This window comes from Anoplophora glabripennis, unplaced genomic scaffold (assembly GCF_000390285.2).
Source record: "Anoplophora glabripennis isolate ALB-LARVAE unplaced genomic scaffold, Agla_2.0 scaffold967, whole genome shotgun sequence".
NCBI lineage: Eukaryota > Metazoa > Arthropoda > Insecta > Coleoptera > Cerambycidae > Anoplophora > Anoplophora glabripennis.
This window is the reverse complement of record NW_019417062.1, coordinates 65,535-88,405: the sequence shown is the minus strand read 5'-3', so window position 1 is coordinate 88,405 and position 22,871 is coordinate 65,535. Positions and strand designations below refer to the sequence as shown.

Sequence of the window (22,871 nt, the reverse complement as noted above, 5' to 3'; positions counted from 1 at the left end):
ACATATAAAATTTTATGTATTTAATCATATATATCAACAAAATAGTTAAAGAATCCAAATGTACTCATGCTAAAATAAATCTAGGAGCTTATACTATTATTTATTGCGACGCGAGCTACGCTCCTTAATATATGCAACCTCATATACAGAATGTGTGCACAGCAAACAATTAGATGCATCCTTTGTTTTTATCGGCTAATCAGGCACGTGACCCAGTACACAAAGATATGGGCTTTTGAGGCTGCAACAGCGACAGCCACTGCTGCAGTAAATGCAGTAATATTTCGTACGTGGTATGTGGTTTATTTCTGCGAGCAGCACGTGTGAATATTTTCATTTAGGCATCTACGGATATTATAGTTATTAAAATGAATAGCGTTTCGTTTAAAGAAAAACTTTATTTGGTNTATACATATATTTAACCTTTAAAAATATATACATTTTTTACTGTAGAAAATTGTAATATTTTACAATGTATTATACATGTAAATTACATGTATAATACTTGACAATTTTATACTTACCCATCCCTGCTAATCAGGCACGTGACCCAGTACACAAAGATATGGGCTTTTGCGGCTGCAATAGCGACAGCCACTGCTGCAGTAAATGCAGTAATATTTCGTACGTGGTATGTGGTTTATTTCTGCGAGCGGCACGTGTGAATATTTTCATTTAGGCATCTACGGATATTATAGTTATTAAAATGAATAGCGTTTCGTTTAAAGAAAAACTTTATTTGGTTCTCAAATCACTGCCCTTGCCCTTTTATGATTATAGTTTAGTAAGTTATAAGTTGACAACAATGGTGTACGATTTGAATATAAATTTTTAACATTACGTAAAGATGTACGTAAGGAGTTACTAGCAGGATTGCTTGTAATATTCACATTAACATTGATTGTAGAATAGTATTCAGTTATAAAATACTATATTTTTTTTATGCAATCACTCCATTTAAAATCAAATATTTGGTTTTTATTAAAAAATAAGAATTTATTAGGCTTGGTATAAATTCTTATTTTCAGTTAAAAGTGACATACAAGTATTTATAATTAATTAAAAACTATAATAAAATAATGCTAAATGATGAGCTAAAATTAGTGTGAAAAAACTATAGTTTTGTAATAGCTATTTATGTAATCAGTTATGAAAAGTGTGATTTTATGTAACGAGTGCAAGTTTGCGGGACGAGCAAAGCAAGATCCCACAATATCGCACGAGTTACATAAAATCATGTTTCATAATGTATTACATACAAGATTTTTTCTAATTTTGACGAAAAATGGGAAATACAAGTTTTAATTTTGATCATTTACAAGTATAATTTAAATAACAATTATCTAGTAGGTCAGTGTCAATTTAAATTTCCTTGTCATTTGGCTTGACATTTAATAGACGCTGATCTATTCTGTGACGTTGATCGTTACTATTACCATTTATTAGGAAAAATGTGTTATTTATGTTCAGATTCTGACGATATACAGAGCGATATCGAAGAAGCAGCACGAAATGCCTTATGTTCACTGATTTCTGAAATATCTAAAGCGTTATATGACTTAGCTTATGAAAAACTTGAGAAATGGCGTGAACAGAAGAAAGTAAAACACGTCAAGTACTATTGGCATATTTTGAAAGTAAGAAGAATTTGAAGGCTTCTACGCTATGGACACAGTACTCCATGTTGAGAACTGAGCTGTCTTTAAAAAAAGGTATAGACATCTTATGGATACCACGCTATGATATCAAACATTTTTTCAAAAGTATATATTGCGAAGTTTTTGACCGAGAGGAAAGACAATAATCTTTTAATGGCTAAGGTAACTAATAATTGCTTCATTTAGTTGTCAGTTTACTAATTCGCATTTTTTGCTTTAGGTTGTGTTGGTTGTGCATGTCGGAAATCAGAATTAACATTTGTACGTGTTGAAGATGTTATAGATGAGGAGACGTATTTTCTAGTAAATATTCCAAATACAAAAACTGGAGTAATTCATGAATTTGTAATCACCCCGGGAGATATAGAAGGACTAAACTTTGTTGACATTATCAGGAAGTATAGAAACCTACGCTTTGTTAGATATAGAAATGGTAAATGTGGTGTACAACCAGTAGGAATTAATACTATTGGTCAGTTACCAGAGATGGTTGCTCAAATGATTGGTTTGCCGAATTGTGCATTATTCACAGGGCACTGTTTCAGAAGATCTTCGGCCACTTTACTTGCAGATTCTGGGGCCAATATTTTAAAAATAAAACAACACGGCAGCTGTTGCAGAAGGATTTGTTGAAAATTCTATAGAAAATAAAAAACAATTTCTGGTGGTATTCTTGGAGAACCGAGTAATACCAATAACATATCACGGAATATTACTGCAGGTTCAACAAATAAGATTTCTTCTGGAATTAGTTTCACTAACTGTACCAACTGCGTTGTAAATATTTATAATTAAATAATAATTAATAGTGTTATTTATAAAATTATTGACTTAAATAATCATTACTTTATGTTATGGTATTTTTTTAAATAACTTTTTGAAATAGCAAAATATTGTATGTTATCAGTGGCAATTGTTTAAAAATAATGAAATTACATCCCGATTTGTTTCTCAATTTTTTTTGTAAATATTAAGTATCTGCTTGCTAAATTTCATTATATATCTTGCAATTCAGAATAAACGCATACAGATACAAATGTATCATTTATATAAATTGTACAGAGAATTTAAACCTGCATATTTTCGTCTAAATATATTGTGTTACACACGCAAATGCATGCATCCCTTATTACAAAGAGGGATCCATTACTATTTTCACTCTATCTATTTTTTAGAGTCGACGAATTGTATAGATGTATTAAATATATGTTTAAATGATGCTAAATATTAGAGTAAAATGTAGAAATTTCTTTTTATAAATATTTCTAATACCTTTTACATACAGTGTGTCCCACAATTATATTCCCCTTATATTTGTATATTTGTAAATCTATAAGAAATATATGTCACTCTTTATAATATTTCCTGCTTGTTCTTATACTCATAACATCATTTTTAGAGTTTTGACGAAATATTGAATTTTTTTTTTTTTGATTTTTTCATGATTATCTGGATTTTGACCTCCCGGGTCACAGGAGTAGGACTCGCAAAAATAAAAATAAGAATTCATATGAACTTGTATGTTTTAAAGCCTTGTTTTCGATACAGGGTGTTAAAGTTAGGAAAACTTTTTTCAATATCTCAAAAATTGCTTGATTTGATGCAATTAGATTTAATTTAAATATTCTCGGGGGATATTTTATAGAACAATTTCAGCACACTGCTGCTTTTTTATGAATTTGATTTTTAGATTGAAATACAATTTTTTGTCTTTTTTTATGCGTGTGGTCCCCAATAAATGGTAATGAGAACAGAGCAAAAAAATCTTTGTAACTCAAGACCATGCTACCATACACAAATTGTACGAGACTTTGCCACTAAGCCACCCGTGTAGTAAATAGGATGGTTTGAAGAAAAGTACTCGAGTAATGAAGGAGAGTGTACAAGGGGCCTAATAAGGCCTAAGTGCCTCTATGGAAAAACAATTCCATCACTCTCCAACATACATACATACATACATACATGGAAGCTAATAACAGAATAAATATTTTTAAAAAAAGATTAGTTGATAATTAGTTAAAAAAATAATCAACTGAAGAATGTTTGCGGCCGGTGAGGCCCTTGGGCTGACACAAATCGCAACAACAGCATACTAAGCAGAAGCAACATAATGATTGTCATAGGACTCTTAACAGTCTAAGGACATCTTAACAAGCATCTCAACTTAAATAGACTGAGCACCAATGGAGGGTGCACGTCATAAGGATATGAATACGAGGATTCCGTACACATTGGCTCTATTTAACATCACAAAATTTTGCAAACACTTGCAGACACTTTTGTGCTAACATTGAACGATCACGGCTAACTTAGCGCTACTTGTCAGTACATTACACTTTCAGTTAGTGCTAAGTAGGGCTGATAACATTAGCTAGCAGACAAATTTTGCATATGACGTATACATCCATCCTTTGTGCTTGTTTAAACACACAAATATCACGGGGCAGCCCTTCTGTCGCCTCAGCACATCAGACTTCTGCAGAGATAGTGCTCACGTTTGCAAGTAGCACGGGCCTATTTTAAATGTGTTGCTTTACAATAACAACAAGAATTGCCCAAATAGCTGTAAATTGCTAAGAACATATTTATACCATAAGACAAATATGGCAATACCTTCCCAACCCAATTTCTGTAATAGATATTGCATTAAGCAGTATGAGGTTGTGAATTAATCTGAAGAATGGATGTTCTTAGTTATAAAATTAGACAGTTTTTTTTGTTTCAAACTAAATTTCTTACTTAGGCTAACTGGAAGTCTCTAGATATATGAGAACTTTATGTTTCCTTCTTTCTTTCATAAGAAACTCTTATCACAACAGACACACATAAATTTACATTAAAAAAGTTTTCCTTTTTTGAGATACAATCCTAGGACACACTGTACATACCGTGCTTTCACCGTACAACGCTACATAGGGAATTAGCTTCGTTCGAGTTCGTAAATTCGGAAGGGTGGGGAGCGCTGGGTGCTGCAACCTGACTGATGTGAGATGTGATTACGTACGCCACAGCGCCGCACGTCCGCGCACACAGAGATCGACATCCCCACCGCTGAAGCCGCACGAGTTTGAACGACGCACCTCCTATGTAGTGTTTTCCTGTGAAAACACGGTAGAGTGGTCCAAAATTGTTTCCCGATATTTAATAACATTTTGACATTTTTTTTTCTGAAAATGGATAATGATATTAAAATAAATTTTCATTGTATTATACAGTGTGTCCCAGAAGTAACGCAAAAAATTCGTATTTTATTTTGTGTTTCGTTTTCACAAAAACGCTAAAACACGTCAATTAGTAAATAGGAATTGTCATTTTGTCACGTTGCTTAAACCTTTTTTGCGCTATGTTTCATAAACCTATGACGTCATCGACATTTTTTTTAAATAGCANTTTGTCTTTTTTTATTATTCATTCTTATTTATAAAATTTAATTTATTTATATAAATTGTATTTTTAATTACTCAATTTATAAACACTATCAAACTTATAAAATAGCACTGACTTGCTCAAATTTGTCTATAAAACATCTAGTTACAATGCCACAGCGTCACTCCTGGAATAATTAATTTAAATCTGATCATCAAATTGAGCCCCTTACTATCAAAATCAGGTAAGTAGTTTTTGAGTTAATTGAAAATTAACATACTGTATCTCGAAAACAAAGTTATAAAATATACAAGTTGATATAAATGTTTCTTTTTATTTTCCCAATTAACTTCACTTATGCCTCTGTCGTATAATGATCTGCAGTTTGGCGGGCCACTATAAATCAAAGTTTTAAATAAATTACAGTGAATGGCACGTGTCAGCATGGCAGAAACATTATGTAAAACTCTGACAAAGGCCTTAGAAATGTCATAACCGGCTAAACAAGTGAATATGGTTAAGCTAAAACAAGGGGATATGGTTAAGCAAAAGCATAGGGATCACCTGGTGCTCTTCTAACAATTGATAAAAGATGATGAGATTCTAAGAACTATTAGTGATAAGATATTCCCTACTTACATTTTCTAAGGAAATTTTAAAATAGAAATATCGGATAGGGCACGCTAAACCTGATATTCAGGTCTCAAAAGGGCTCATCTAGTTTACAGACGGGTCCAAAAGAGAAGAGATTATTTAATCCTCTGGGAAAATATGTGGTTGCTCAGGCTGTGCACAAGTATTCACTATCTCTACTTGTGCACAAGAAAATCTCAGGAGGGAATCATGTGAAGCCGACTTCAGCTCCAGGTCAGAGCAATGTGATGGGCAATGAAAAAACCGATGTGTTGGGGCCAGACCAGCTTTCAGGCTTCTACAAATTTATCTAGCCAGATTACTTGATTTTTTTTCTTTCATTATTGTAAATGTATTAACTCAAAACAAATTCTAAATTTTACAATTTTAGAATAAAATAAAAAGCCGGGTGTCTTAGCCGGTGGATTTCGAGGTAAGCATCACGGACACAGGCTGGGATTTGGATGGGTGACCTAAGGTAGGCTTGAGGACCTGGCTGTGGCAGCCTACTAAAGACCTGGGTCGCTCAACATTTGCCGTATGCGTGTGATACCCGATAAATGGTATTGAGAACAGAGCAAAGAAAATCGCTGTAACTCAAGACCATGCTACCATACATAAACTGTACGAGACTTTGCCACTAAGCCACCCATGTAGTAAATAGGATGGTTTGAAGAAAAGTACTCGAGTAATGAAGGAGAGTGTACAAGGGGCCTAATAAGGCCTAAGTGCCTCTATGGAAAAACAATTCCATCACTCTCCAACATACATACATACATACATACATGGAAGCTAATAACAGAATAAATATTTTTAAAAAAAGATTAGTTGATAATTAGTTAAAAAAATAATCAACTGAAGAATGTTTGCGGCCGGTGAGGCCCTTGGGCTGACACAAATCGCAACAACAGCATACTAAGCAGAAGCAACATAATGATTGTCATAGGACTCTTAACAGTCTAAGGACATCTTAACAAGCATCTCAACTTAAATAGACTGAGCACCAATGGAGGGTGCACGTCATAAGGATATGAATACGAGGATTCCGTACACATTGGCTCTATTTAACATCACAAAATTTTGCAAACACTTGCAGACACTTTTGTGCTAACATTGAACGATCACGGCTAACTTAGCGCTACTTGTCAGTACATTACACTTTCAGTTAGTGCTAAGTAGGGCTGATAACATTAGCTAGCAGACAAATTTTGCATATGACGTATACATCCATCCTTTGTGCTTGTTTAAACACACAAATATCACGGGGCAGCCCTTCTGTCGCCTCAGCACATCAGACTTCTGCAGAGATAGTGCTCACGTTTGCAAGTAGCACGGGCCTATTTTAAATGTGTTGCTTTACAATAACAACAAGAATTGCCCAAATAGCTGTAAATTGCTAAGAACATATTTATACCATAAGACAAATATGGCAATACCTTCCCAACCCAATTTCTGTAATAGATATTGCATTAAGCAGTATGAGGTTGTGAATTAATCTGAAGAATGGATGTTCTTAGTTATAAAATTAGACAGTTTTTTTTGTTTCAAACTAAATTTCTTACTTAGGCTAACTGGAAGTCTCTAGATATATGAGAACTTTATGTTTCCTTCTTTCTTTCATAAGAAACTCTTATCACAACAGACACACATAAATTTACATTAAAAAAGTTTTCCTTTTTTGAGATACAATCCTAGGACACACTGTACATACCGTGCTTTCACCGTACAACGCTACATAGGGAATTAGCTTCGTTCGAGTTCGTAAATTCGGAAGGGTGGGGAGCGCTGGGTGCTGCAACCTGACTGATGTGAGATGTGATTACGTACGCCACAGCGCCGCACGTCCGCGCACACAGAGATCGACATCCCCACCGCTGAAGCCGCACGAGTTTGAACGACGCACCTCCTATGTAGTGTTTTCCTGTGAAAACACGGTAGAGTGGTCCAAAATTGTTTCCCGATATTTAATAACATTTTGACATTTTTTTTTCTGAAAATGGATAATGATATTAAAATAAATTTTCATTGTATTATACAGTGTGTCCCAGAAGTAACGCAAAAAATTCGTATTTTATTTTGTGTTTCGTTTTCACAAAAACGCTAAAACACGTCAATTAGTAAATAGGAATTGTCATTTTGTCACGTTGCTTAAACCTTTTTTGCGCTATGTTTCATAAACCTATGACGTCATCGACATTTTTTTTAAATAGCACTACCTAATTTTTTAAGCATAAATGGATAGTCCTTTTGAAGGGAAATGCGTCGATATAGGGTTTGTCCTACTTTACTTTGACAGGACCGAAAAAAAAAGCCAATGACTGGAATGGACATGGTTTAAAATAACAACAAAAGTAGGTATCACAAACTGATGCGAGAACAGTGCCACAGCAAAAAATGGAAATTTGTGGATGTTTTGTTTTTGGTTGATTGTAGGTACGTATTTATGTATTGATATGTTGGCGTTTTTGGCGATACGACGAAGTGTGTGGATTTTCAGTGACAGCTAAACATAACATTTTGCCTATCATTTTCTATCACTGTCGTTGGCCTTCCAGATCTAGACAGATCTCTAACATGACCAGCGACTTCAAATTTGCGTACTAATCTCCATACTGTAGACGCAGGTATTGGTTGTTCTGAATACTTGGCATTGAATAATTGACATATTTTATCATAACTACGGATCCTATATCTCCGTATTCAACCATAATTAGGATTTCAGTTCTTTGTTTCTCATTTAAACACAACACCATCGTAATGTAAAGTTATGGTATTTGTAACTGTCACAATGATATGACGCACTATTGCATTCGCTAACTGTCTTCTTCAGAACAATGCCTAGATAGCCACTGTGATCGGGTGTACCTACCCAATCTACATAAAAACGTGTACCTACAATCAATCAAAACATATTTTTTGCTATAGCACTCTTTGCGCATAAGTTTGTGATACCTACTTTTGTTATTAATTCAAACCATGCTCGTTCCAATCGTTGGCTTTTTTTCGCACCTGTCAAAGTAAAGTAGGCCAAACCCTATATCGACGCATTGCCCTTCAAAAGGGCTATCCATTTATGCTTAAAAAATTAGGTAGTGCTATTTAAAAAATGTCGATGACGTCATAGGTTTATGAAACATAGTGCAAAAAAGGTTTAACCAACGTGACAAAACGACAATTCCTATTTACTAATTGACGTGTTTTAGCGTTTTTGTGAAAACTCAACACAAAATAAAATACAAATTTTTTGCGTTACTTCTGGGACGCACTGTATAGGACATTCTTTAGCGAAAGAATTATTTTTGGGGGTGTCAATATTTCATTACCAGTGTCTTTATTTTCATCACGTTTTAAAAAACTAGAAAAAATATATTAATATTTTATTGTTATCAATAAAAAAGGTACACTTGTGTAATTTTAATAAATCAAACCATTTTTTAAAATTTGTGAAATTTGAGTTTATTCCTTTTTCCTTGAATCAAAACTTTTATATGGAGCGTTTTATTAATAATTGGACATACCTACACCTACTGGATAATTCTTTGTCCAAAATATGAAAATTGAATCTAAAACATTTAGATAAAATGTGCCTCCTTATTGAGATAGTGTTTTACTTCAAATTTTTGATATTGTTTTTGCCATGTACCTGAAATTCCGAACGTTCGTTTGAACGAAAATGAAAACTCGTAATATCACGTTTAATCGTATTTAAAATGATTTTACCAACTAAATTCTGACTTCTGTAAACGAAAACAATACTTCCCCATCATCGGAAGCCACCCCCCTTATTAACCACCGTTAAAACTTAGTTACATGTATTTTAGAAAATTAGCCCCGTATCACCCTATATTTGATATAGGTTGTTAACATTACTTTTATACTGATTTTTAAGAAACATACGGAACTTTTGTCACTATCGGAGGACACCCTGCCAACAACCCTTAAAACTGTCATTACTTATATCTCCAATCTAGCTTAAAAAGCCACGTTAAATTTGATTTAAAAAGTTTACTTTTCATTTATATTCATTTACAAAACCTATTGCCGCCCTTTGTTGCCACCGGAAACTACCCTATCGCTATGAACTACCCTTGGAAAGGTAAAGTATTCTATTCCAAATATCAAGTCTGCTATCACATTAAATCTGTCTTAAAATTTTACGATAACATTTTTATTGACTTATAAATACTATTACTACCCTTCGTTGCCATCAGAACCCACGTCGTCAACTACCTTTAAACAGGTAATATCTTATATCCCCTGTATAAGGCTGAAAGCCATAATAAATTTTAAGCAAATTGTTAAAATTATATTTGTATTGACTTACAACAACTATCAATACCAATTGTTGCCACCGGAATCCACCCCATCAACAACCCTTAAATCAGTTGTTTATTANCCGAAGTTGTGTATTTTTCTATAGATTTCTTAAAAATGATAAAAGACTTCTACAATGGCTTGGAATGGGATGAAAGCATTACATGGTCAAAAACTATGTTTACTTGTTGGGATCATTTTGACAAAGATGATATTATGAAAACTGGTATGCTGACACTATTAAAAGAAGAGGCCATTCCTTGTATTAAAGAGAGTAGCGACGAAATTAAACCTTTACCGTCAACTTCAAAAAGTACTGAACCTCTGCCGTCAGCCACAAAAGTTTCTGAAGTTTCATTTTTCATTTTTAAAAGTGCCTCAATCTTTGCAAGCAATATTACTACCTATTATTACTAATAATACATGTTATTTTACTCTTATTTTACTTTATTCACACTCCAAACTTACTGATTAATTAAAATAAAGAAAATATTTAATAGTCTTAATGTTTAGTCTTCCTTCCTATTTATTTACTGATGAGCAATTGAACCTCCATTTGGGTACGCCAGATTTTTTTTTCTGTATAATTTTTACTACTAGTTTTGTAATTTAATCTGGTTATAGCTAATAAAGTCGATTATTATTTTTTATTAAATCTTACACAACGATTATTGACAAGTTTACAACAAAGTTGCTAAATTAATGTTTCCTCGCAAAGTTATGTGACCATTACAGCTTGCAAACCGACTAAAAAATTTTACAATTTTACGGTTTCATTTGTAAATGATAGCAATGTGGCAGCAATTTTATTTTGCTTAGTTGACACATATTTAAACTCTGATTTCAGTTCTTAAATAGTTTTAAACTAAAATTCCAGGTTTGATATATACATATCTTACATTTGTATTTGCCGCCCACAAAATTTTCGGGTAGTTTAGTGTTTCCACACTAAATAAATTTTGAGTTGGCAATGAGTAGATAAAAATGGCAGCCTCCTATGTTGCACTTGTCGGATGTCTCTTTTGCGCAGTATATTTCTTTAGGTATGTGGAAACCGCCAGGATCAAGAAACGAAGACGACACACACACATACACCCCCCCCCCATACCCTCCTTACTCCGCCAACTCCCGCGCTAGGCTAAGGGCTACCTTAGCAAAGGGCATCCCAGGCTGCATATCCGCACTACCCTACCCAACCATACCACACATAAACATGACACCACCTCCGTGGTTTACACAGACGAGCCGGCGAAGCAAGAAGAGCGCCAGAAGCAAGGGCCCTAGCCGGCGGGGTCCAGCCATGACAAAAGGAGGTCCCATAAAGCGCCTACACCGGCCGCATTTGCGATCGGGGTAGACGACGGATGGGGCCCACCTACAAAGACTGTCCAGGCCTACACGATATGAGGCAGGATAAAGAGGGATAATCCCCCTCGATCCCATAATCATTGAGGCCAATTTCTAGCCATGGAATAATGGCGAATTCTAAGCGTTTTGTGAGTTTTGTGACAACCACAGATCAAGAAAAGACATAGATAAATAATTCAGGGTATTTGTTTGAATCTCAAATGATTCATGTTTATATTTACTATTCCCCGTGTTGTGATTGGTTCATTTAAGTTTCGCGCCACTTTTACGCTCAAATTTTGATATTTTCCAGAAAATTCGAGTTCGCCATTGTTGTGTTTCGTGGTGTAATCTAATGTTTTTGCGTTTTTAATGATTTCGTGCTTGTTAGTAAGATTTTTTCCAGTGAAAAATGTGTTGAACAACGCCGAAGAAGTGCTATATTTGCAATATGTACCAAATGAAACAAAATCAACGATCGTTCCATAAGTAACAATAATCATAGACGTAGCAATAAAACAAGCTGTTGGGGTTAAATTTAAATATTTCGCTTTGACAAAATTTAAGTGCCAAAAAGCATTAGTAAAACTAGTAGTACTATTAGTAAAAGGCGTAAAACATTTAATAGATTTTTTTATATGTTACAGATTTCCGAAAAATCTTCTAATTAGATGACAGTGGTTTAGAAGCTTAGGAATTCCATATACAGAAACAATATCTATATATACCTATATATGCTCTGACCACTTTTGTAATAAAATGCAGGATAATATTCTTAGGATAAAGNTAATACCCTTTGTTGCCACCGGAATCCACCCCATCAACAACCCTTAAATCAGTTGTTTATTACTTCCTCGTTATCAAGCTTAAAGCCATAATAGATTTTAAGTAAATTGTTAAAATTATATTTATATTGACTTATGACAACTATTAGTACCCTTTGTTGCCACCGGAACCCACCCCATCATCAACCCTTAAATCAGTTGTTTATTACCTCTCCGTTATCAAGCTTAAAGCCATAATAGATTTTAAGTAAATTGTTAAAATTATATTTAAATTGACTTATGACAACTATTAATACCCTTTGTTGCCACCAGAATCCACCCCATCAACAACCCTTAAATCAGTTGTTTATTACCTCTCCGTTATCAAGCTTAAAGCCATAATAGATTTTAAGTAAATTGTTAAAATTATATTTGTATTGACTTACGACAACTATTAATACCCTTTGTTGCCACCGGAATCCACCCCATCAATAACCCTTAAATCAGCTGTTTATTACTTCCCCGTTATCAAGCTTAAAGCCATAATAGATTTTAAGTAAATTGTTAAAATTATATTTGTATTGACTTATAACAACTATTGATACACTTTGTTGCCACCGGAATCCACCCCGTCTTACACCACTTAAATCAGTTGTGGATTATTTCCCCAGTATCAAGCTTAAAGCCATAATAGATTTTAAGTAAATTGTTAAAATTATATTTGTATTGACTTATAACAACTATTGATACACTTTGTTGCCATCGGAATCCACCCCGTCTACACCCCTTAAATCAGTTGTGGATTATTTCCCCGGTATCAAGCTTAAGGCCATAATAGATTTTAAGTAAATTGTTAAAATTATATTTATATTGACTTATGACAACTATTAATACCTTTTGTTGCCACCGGAATCCACTCCATCAACAATCCTTAAATCAGTTGTTTATTACTTCCCCGTTATCAAGCTTAAAGCCATAATGGATTTAAAGTAAATTGTTAAAATTATATTTATATTGACTTATAACAACTATTGATACACTTTGTTGTCACCGGAATCCACCCCATCTACAACCCTTAAATCAGTTGTTGACGAGGGTTCTGATGGCAGCGAAGGGCAGTAATAGTATTTGTAAGTTAATATAAATGTTATCGTAAAATTTTAAGACAGATTTAATGTGATAGCAGACTTGATAGTTGGAATAGAATACTTGACTTTTCCAAGGGTAGTTCATAGCGATAGGGTAGTTTCCGGTGGCAACAAAGGGCGGCAATAGTTTTTGTAAATGGATATAAATTAAAATTAAACTTTTTAAATCAAATTTAAGGTGGCTTTTTAAGCTTGATTGGAGATATAAGTAATGACAGTTTTAAGGGTTGTTGACAGGGTGCCCTCCGATAGTGACAAAAGGTCCGAATGTTTCTTAAAAATCAGTATAAAAGTAATGTTAACAACCTATGTCAAATATAGGGTGATACGGGGCTAATTTTCTAAAATACATGTAACTAAGTGGCTTCCGATGATGGGGAAGTATTGTTTTCGTTTACAGAAGTCAAAATTTAGTTGGTAAAATAATTTTAAATACGATTAAACATGATACTACGGGTTTTCATTTTCGTTCAAACGAACGTTCGGAACTTCAGGTACATTTTTTGCCATCATTTTGATACTGTTTACTATTTTTTTATCATATTTGACAGATAGTTTAAGTACTCTAGAGAATATTACATAAACATGCATTATTATTATTTCTCCTAATTACTGGAGGCATACGTCAGGGTCAGAGGACTATCCTACTGGTGAAATTGTCATTATAGTACGATTTTTTTAATTCTTAAACATTTTTTACTAAAGTAATGCTTCAAACAGATTAAAACGAGATGAAAATTGGAAGTAATATTGATGGACAAAAACCCTTACACAATATGGTGTGCAAATAATACGATGCAAATTAGTATTTCGATATTCAAAGCAAAATTCTAAATCTGATACCTTTAAGTATTTATAACATATTGCAAAAAATCTTACATTTAATCTTACCCATTTATAGAAAATACATAGGTATATAAATATAAAAACATATCTATTGATGTACCAATTATACTAAAGTTAATGGGAAACAACTTAGAACCACAAATACCTAATAGAATAAAAAGTGATAATATATTTCCCTATTTATTTGAAAGATGGTAAAACAACTTACATTGTGGTGAAATATACTGTCAGGTTCTACAGGTTCTAATTCGGGTACTTTAATAGTGTTTTTCTTCAAATCAATAACAATATTTTCAGGAACTTTTTTGGACTTACTAGAAGAAAAGTTTTTGGGAACAAATTTATCCTCATTAATTTCATCCAATAGCTCACTAGCTACTATAACAGAGTCAGGCGAATTTCTATTTTTAATCTTTACATTTTCATTTTCATACGCCAATTTTGTTCTTGTTTCATTTCTACTTTGATCTGTGCTTGATGAACTAGAACTAGAGCTTGAATGTCTTTTTTGCTTACTAACATATTCCCTTATATAAGACTTTGATCTAGATCTACGTGACCTGTATGCACCTCTAGATCGTGATCTAGATCTTCTACGGTTTTTATATCTAGATTTCTCTTTAGAATTGCTTGTACTTCCTTTTGATTTTGATGATCGATAGGTAGATGTGCTACTACTTCTAGATCTTCTGAAATTTTAGTTTTATTAAAAAATATTTCCAAATATGCCAGAGTTGTTATTTAATAAAAACTAATTACGTTACATACAACAAACCACAGGTCATTCCTATAGTTTGTTTTGCATTAATGTTAGCGAAATAATATTGAATGTGAGTAAAATAGGCAAAAAATGGACTAATTTCATAGCCAAATTATTTTTCTATCACTTCTTTAACTAGCCTCAGTTTTAGAAATTGAAATGTAACATATTTTCTTTGCATTGCCTTGATTCAGATCAAGTTTTTGTGATTGTTTAAGTGTGAACAAGAAATCATATGCATTGGGTATTAATCAATGCTTAAAAAAACATGATTTAGTCAACTTATTGACCCATTACTTTCCCTATTTTATAAAAAGATTTTAAAATACAAATAAAATAACTTATGCCTAAGTATGTACATAATAAAAAGTAGAAATTATAATTATAAAAAAGAAATTGATAATAAAAAAACACATCAGATTAGATATAATTACGAAATTTAGGGATTAGTCCATAGAACATGTTACATGAATAACAAAGATCTGTTATAGTGGTCTTAAAGCTTCCATGGCCCATGCTGATATTTAAAGTACAATGGTTTTCCAGGTTGTTATGCTGTGACATGTATAGCTGGTCGCCGTCAGTTACAAAATTATCTTTTACTTACTTAGCCCTACCTACAGATCTTTGTCCTGCCTTTGTTTTTGGGCTGGGTTCTGCGTGGACAGACCCGTTATTAGAACCCCTAGCCCTGCCCTTATGTTCATTTTAGTTTTTATTCCATTACTTCCACATGTTTCACCTTTCTTCAATTTTGGTATTTTCAGTAGTGACTCCTCAGTTGTGGCAAAACATTTGCACAGTCATCACTGAAGATGTAACAGTGAAGAAAGTAAAACGTTGAGAAGCATTTTATGCTTAGGCCAAGAAAGTGAAAGGTAATTCTGTAACTAGTGGTATAACAAGTCGAAAAACCATGGTACTTTAAATAAAGATCTAGCTATTTAGCATAGCCCTTTAACCTATATGGGGTCAGCTGGTATGAGCAAAAAATTATTTGAAAATTACAATTAAATAAAACCATNTCGTTGGCTTACTTATGATTTCATGCCTAGGTAAAACGTTTAGAATAATATAAAATATATTTTAATTTTTATATAATTAGCAGTCTACGTATTTCTGATATTTTTGAATATAAACAATTCTGCATGCACATAAGTACTTCTTTTGAAATTAACTGAATATTTGCAGTCTCCTTGGAATAAATGTCAACGAATAGCACATATTTATATACAAATTATTGTAGTAAATTTCTTCACAATTTTAATTTAATAACTTTTTATTTTAAGAATATTTTGTCATACGTTTTGGTTTCTACATTAATATTTCAAGTAGAGGTGTTTTCTAAAATTCAAATTCGAGTGCCATAAAGCGCATATTACAACAATCTGCAAAAGTGTATAAGTAGATGTAAAATATAATAAGTATTCTAAGAATGATGCAGTTTCTGTAAAGGTTATTCATCCACTACTATTTGTAATCAAAAAATAATCTTAGAATACCCATATTAAGTATTTTAAATCTGAATTTGAGAACTTTTGATCCTTATTATTATTATTTTTTCATTATGTAATGTAGGAATTTACATAACACAACACATATACAGGATGCTTGTAAAAGTTGGTACAAAATTTAAGGAGGTTAAAGTAGAGCCAAAAATAGTAAAAAAAATATAAACATTGGTCTTCCGGAGCACCGTTACTGAGATATGGCCTTCCAAAGGGATCTTATTGTTTGAATATTTTGTAAAATCTTTCTGATGAAGATAATGGAATGAAAATTGTAGGTAATAATAATACCATAAAGGTCTTTAACCATCATAAGATTCATGAAAATCGATTATAAATAAGTATTAGTGTTCTAACTACACTTAACATACATTTTTCAAATATTTTTTATTCCTTTAAATTATCAAGCAAATAATATTATTTTAATGAATTAGACTTTTTGGAAGAAAAAATATTTACTTTTTTTTTAATTCTGCGTAGTTGTCAGGAATAATTATTTTTTGAATAATGTATGTATTTTTTAAATAAATGTTTATTTTGAATTTTAGGTTATAACTGTGAATTATAAAATGCATAAAAAAACATAAAAAATCTTAATTCCGAGTGTGAAACAATGACTCAAATTGTCCACCCTGGACTGAAATACAGGAACATAATCTTCTTAGGAAGTCGAATCAAACAAGCTGAAAGATTTCACGATGAATTGGTATGGCATTGAAACCTTCACCAATACGTTACCGCAACTCTTCAATGGCGTAGCATAAACCATTCTTTTTATGTCGCCCTATAAATAAAAATTCATCCCCATTTAAATCCGGCGCTCGAGGTGGACATGGTATGGGCGTGTCAATTCCTCAACCAATCCATTTTCCCGGGAATAATCGTTTTAAAAAATCCCGCACTTGCTGAACATAATATGTGGAGAAGCTCTATCTTGTAAAAAAACATATTTTCTCATAGTTCAAGAGGAATATCGTCTAGAAAAAGCAAAAAACTTGGATATTAAACACCTCCCAATCGATTTGGTAGAAATAATGGTCTCAGAAGGTGATTGCCAACAATGCATGAGGATTTTCATCACACCACGTATGAAGATTGTGCAAATTGATAACGCCATTCCGTGTAAAGCAAGCTTCATCGGTAAATAAAATATTTGAAATGAATATGTAATTATCTTGTTGGCGACCAAGAATTGTGCGAAAAAATCGAAGACGGGTAGCATGATCTTCTTGACTACTATGAACCCTTTGAAAATCGTAAGGGTATAATTCATTTTCGTTAACCACTATCAAACATACGTATTGTTTGTTCTAAAGCGAGCAATGTACCTGAAGTTCTGAACGTTCGTTTGAACGAAAATGAAAACCCGTAATATCACGTTTAATCATATTTAAAATGATTTTACCAACTAAATTCTGACTTCTGTAAACGAAAACAATACTTCCCCATCATCGGAAACCACCCCCATATTAACCACCCTTAAAACTTAGTTACTTATATTTTAGAAAATTAGCCCCGTATCACCCTATATTTGACATAGGTTGTTAACATTACTTTTATAGTGATTTTTAAGAAACATTCGGATCTTTTGTCACTATCGGAGGACACCCTGTCAACAGCCCTTAAAACTGTCATTACTTGTATCTCCAATCAAGCTTAAAAAGCCACGTTAAATTTGATTTAAAAAGTTTAATTTTAATTTATATCCATTTACAAAAACTATTGCCGCCCGTTGTTGCCACCGGAAACTACCCTATCACTATGAACTACCCTTGGAAAGGTCAAGTATTCTATTCCAAATATCAAGTCTGCTATCACATTAAATCTGTCTTAAAATTTTACGATAACATTTATATTGACTTATAAATACTATTACTGCCCTTCGTTGCCATCAGAACCCACCTCGTCAACTACCCTTAAACAGATAATATCTCATATCCCCTGTATAAGACTGAAAGCCATAATAAATTTTAAGTAAATTGTTAAAATTATATTTGTATTGACTTACAACAACTATCAATACCAATTATTGCCACCAGAATCCACCCCATCAACAACCCTTAAATCAGTTGTTTATTATTTCCCCGTTATCAAGCTTAAAGCCATAATAGATTTTAAGTAAATTGNAATAATTCTCCTTCAAACTGCTGTCGTTGACTAACTTAACCTCCACATGCGTGATAGCGGCAACGCCGCGGTTTTCGAAGTAGCGTATTATTTGAAATTTGCAGGTGTGACATATTAGTCCGGTCAAAATAGACATTTCAAATAACGAAAATTCCGACAGAGCTAAATTTTGGTGGAGACCTTGGGTACACTATTAGAAAGAAAAGTGTCAAAAGCCACCATCGATCCCATGGGTGCTAAAAAAGTTAGTCGGGGTCAAAGGTCAAAATTTGAGGTTTTTTGGATTTTTTCGAAAACGGTAAGTTTTATCAAAAAAGTAGCCCAGACAAAAATTATAGATCTTAAAATTATCTACAAAAATGATCCTTGTACTTTTTTTTCTAAGAATCAGCATTCCTAAGATATCGCGATTCTAATAGTTGAAGGAGTCACGTTCTACATGATATGCACAATTGCACACATTTCCACACCACCTGTGAGGTAGTGTACTTTGGCGTGTTTTTTTTAACGTGGTTTCACCGGTAGGCCTACTCCACGAACTGGTATGACGGAATTTTCAGGGACAATGCCCTTTTAACTACATAATGATTATTGACTTTAACTGTAGTTCTGATTTCTTTTGATATTTTAATCTGATTCATACTCTTCAAAGTCGACTTCAACAGTCATGTCTTCTTCGATTTCTTCTTCTTGCTGGATGTTCATAAATTGTTCAAATGAAGATGAATCAGCTGTCTCTTCATTGAAATCACATGATTCTTCGTCTGTTGTATTCAATTGGACATTTGAGCAAGACTAGCTTTAGCAATTAGTACACGCTGGAGAACACAGTAACCCTACTCTTCTACCGCCACATTTAGCACTACAACCTTTTTTGCAATTGCAAAAAATAGTGTTTATGAGTTTTTCCGGATCAGGTGGGAGTAGTTTGAATCGGTTCCAAAGTATTATCTGTTAATTTCCAATCCGTCTTCTGGGTTCAGTTGATTGCTTAGCCGTATCTGAATTTGATAGTATACTCGATACAAGTGTTGATTAGCAGAAGCCGATTTACAAAAGTTTTTATAATAGAGTAGCCAGATATTATTCAAGACCATGCGGGTATAGGGGATTGACTAAGGGACAGAGTTTCTTTTGAGTGTATATTCTCAAAATAGTATAGTTTATATCTAAAAGTTATACTATATATAGTATAACTTTTAGAATTGCGATATCTCAGGAATGGTGATTCTTAGAAAAAAAAAGTATAAGAACCATTTTTGCAGATAATTTTAAGAGCTATAATTTCTGCCAGGGCTACTTTTTTGATAAAACTTACCGTTTTCGAAAAAAATCCAAGAAACCTCAAATTTTGATATTTTACCCCGAATAACTTTTTAGCATACATGAGATCGATGGGGACTTTTGACACTTTATTTCTAATGGTGTACCTAAGTTCTCCACGAAAATTTAGCTCTATCGGAATTTTCGTTATTTGACCAATATTTTTATGACTAATTTGACCGGACTAATACGATGTATATTTCAAGCCTAGGCATCCAAACAAAGCCAGCCAAGTGCAGCGTTGCCAAATCTAAAGGTTTACTATTTTAGTCACTAGCGAATCTACAGAAATTCTCGTTAGACTTTAGACGTACGTCCCTCCGTACCCGATAAACCTCCATAAATTATCAAATTAAATTTTGAATAAATAACTACATCATCCCCCTTACGATAGAATAGATACAATAGTATTTTTTACAGAAATATAAATTATAACTTTTATTATTATCACTGAAAATGATTGAAGTTCAATTTATAAACTAAACACTTAGGTTTCGAATTTATTAGAGGAATGTGTTTTCCAAAAATTTGCGTTATTTAAACTGTATTTAAACTTATTAAGGTATCTAAATGTATAAATTAATGTACATGTATTTATCAGGTATTGTATTCAATGTCGATTTTTATGAAAATGTACTTTTTAAATACTTTTATCAATTTTTTTCAGAAATATTCTACACCTAGGGATTAACTTGTTAGACCCAGGCGCATGTCAACTTGTCCGTGCCATGGGCATATGATTGAAGTGATTACGAAATATATAATCAACAATAAATTTCTACTGGATATTAAATGTAAATCATTGCAAATTACCTAGACTTCAAATACTTTTCTCTACCTATACTCTCTGAATTTCGATTAGACCTTTTGTCTTTTCTTCGCTTATTTATATTATCATCACTTGAATCTGATGAGGATCTACGAATATTACTTATTTTGCATTCTGTCTTTAACACATAGGTTAGCTTCTGAATAAACGCGTCGTCTCTCTTACCTACGTCTGTTTCTACTTTTGTTTGACATTTTTCCTCGTTTTTCATTTTCTGAGTCGCTTGAGTACTTACCCATTCCTTAAATAATTTTGTAACCTACAAAACGTTAAATTTAACTAAATAATATGTATATCCAGAGAAAAAATAATTACTATTATTTTTTTTCTAATATATAAGAATTTGCAATATCCAGAATATTTGCAGATTTTAAAAATGCTTAATTAATAAAAGATATCTACAATAATTTTCTTCTATCTTCTATTCTTCTATAACCACAAACCACAATCTATAATTATACCAGAGCAGTCTGAGCACCATAGACAAAGACGGACAGAGCAATAAACCACAGCTTAATACAGCTGGAAGAGTCCGTGTCGGCGCCTTTGTTGTGGCGGTCGAGAACCAAGCGAGACGGAATTGTGCTATCCCTCTCAGATTAAGCGGAATAGTCGGGGCTGGATTAAAAGAATTTTTATTATTGAAATAAAATATTTAGTTTCTACCTGNTTTATATTGACTTATGACAACTATTAATACCCTTTGTTGCCACCGGAATCCACCCCGTCAACAACCCTTAAATCAGTTGTGAATTATTTCCCCGGTATCAAGCTTAAAGCCATAATAGATTTTAAGTAAATTGTTAAAATTATATTTATATTGACTTATGACAACTATTAAAACACTATGTTGCCACCGGAATCCACCCCGTCAACAACCCTTAAATCAGTTGTTTATTACTTCCTCGTTATCAAGCTTAAAGCCATAATAGATTTTAAGTACTGGCTTATGACAACTATTAAAACACTTTGTTGCCACCGGAATCCACCCCCTCAACAACCCTTAAATCAGTTGTTTATTGTTTCCCCGCTATCAAGTTAAAGCCATAATATATTTTAAGTAAACTGTTAAAATTACATTTATATTGACTTATGACAATTATTAATACCCTTTGTTGCCACCGGAATTAACCCCATCAACAACCCTTAAATCAGTTGTGAATTATTTCCCCGTTATCAAGCTTAAAGCCATAATACATTTTAAGCAATTTGTTAAAATTATATTTATATTGATTTATGACAACTATTAATACCCTTTGTTGCCACCAGAATCCACCCTGTCAACAACCCTTAAATTAGTTGTGAATTATTTCCCCGGTATCAAGCTTAAAGCCATAATAGATTTTAAGTAAATTGTTAAAGTTATATTTATACTGGCTTATGACAACTATTAAAACACTTTGTTGCCACCGGAATCCACCCCATCAACAACCCTTAAACCAGTTGTTTATTACTTCCTCGTTATCAAGCTTAAAGCCATAATAGATTTTAAGTACTGGCTTATGACAACTATTAAAACACTTTGTTGCCACCGGAATTCACCCCCTAAACAACCCTTAAATCAGTTGTTTATTATTTCCCTGCTATCAAGTTTAAAGCCATAATATATTTTAAGTAAATTGTTAAAATTACATTTATATTGACTTATGACAACTATTAATACCCTTTGTTGCCACCGGAATCCACCCCATCAACAACCCTTAAATCAGTTGTTTATTATTTCCCCGTTATCAAGCTTAAAGCCATAATAGATTTTAAGTAAATTGTTAAAATTATATTTATATTGACTTATGACAACTATTAATACCCTTTGTTGCCACCGGAATCCACCCCATCAACAACCCTTAAATCAGTTGTTTATTATTTCCCCGTTATCAAGCTTAAAGCCATAATAGATTTTAAGTAAATTGTTAAAATTATATTTATATTGACTTATGACAACTATTAATACCCTTTGTTGCCACCGGAATCCACCCCATCAACAACCCTTAAATCAGTTGTTTATTATTTCCCCGTTATCAAGCTTAAAGCCATAATAGATTTTAAGTAAATTGTTAAAATTATATTTATATTGACTTATGACAACTATTAATACCCTTTGTTGCCACCGGAATCCACCCCATCAACAACCCTTAAATCAGTTGTTTATTATTTCCCCGTTATCAAGCTTAAAGCCATAATAGATTTTAAGTAAATTGTTAAAATTATATTTATATTGACTTATGACAACTGTTAATACCCTTTGTTG

The 22,871-nt window shown here is 32.9% G+C and overlaps 2 protein-coding genes across 4 annotated transcripts in view; one reads left to right on the top strand and one right to left on the bottom strand.

Moving 5' to 3' along the window:
• LOC108913220 (serine/Arginine-related protein 53-like) overlaps positions 1–21,068 on the bottom strand; it is a 33,043-nt gene extending 11,975 nt beyond the window's left edge. The window contains exons 1-4 of one of the 3 annotated variants that reach the window (XM_018718733.1): positions 20,939–21,068; positions 20,789–20,882; positions 20,608–20,712; positions 14,285–14,765 (exon numbers count right to left, since the gene is read on the bottom strand). In XM_018718733.1, the coding sequence (XP_018574249.1) occupies positions 14,285–14,765; positions 20,608–20,712; positions 20,789–20,862 (660 nt within the window). In that variant the 5' untranslated portion in view covers positions 20,863–20,882; positions 20,939–21,068. The remainder of the gene's footprint in view (positions 1–14,284; positions 14,766–20,607; positions 20,713–20,788; positions 20,883–20,938) is intronic. The other 2 variants (XM_018718734.1, XM_018718735.1) reach the window with 2 other exon arrangements.
• The window catches only part of LOC108913221 (tyrosine-protein phosphatase Lar-like), a 50,229-nt gene continuing 44,582 nt past the window's right edge, over positions 17,225–22,871 (top strand). The window contains exon 1 of the mRNA XM_018718736.2: positions 17,225–17,484. Within this exon, the coding sequence (XP_018574252.1) occupies positions 17,379–17,484 (106 nt within the window). The 5' untranslated portion in view covers positions 17,225–17,378. The remainder of the gene's footprint in view (positions 17,485–22,871) is intronic.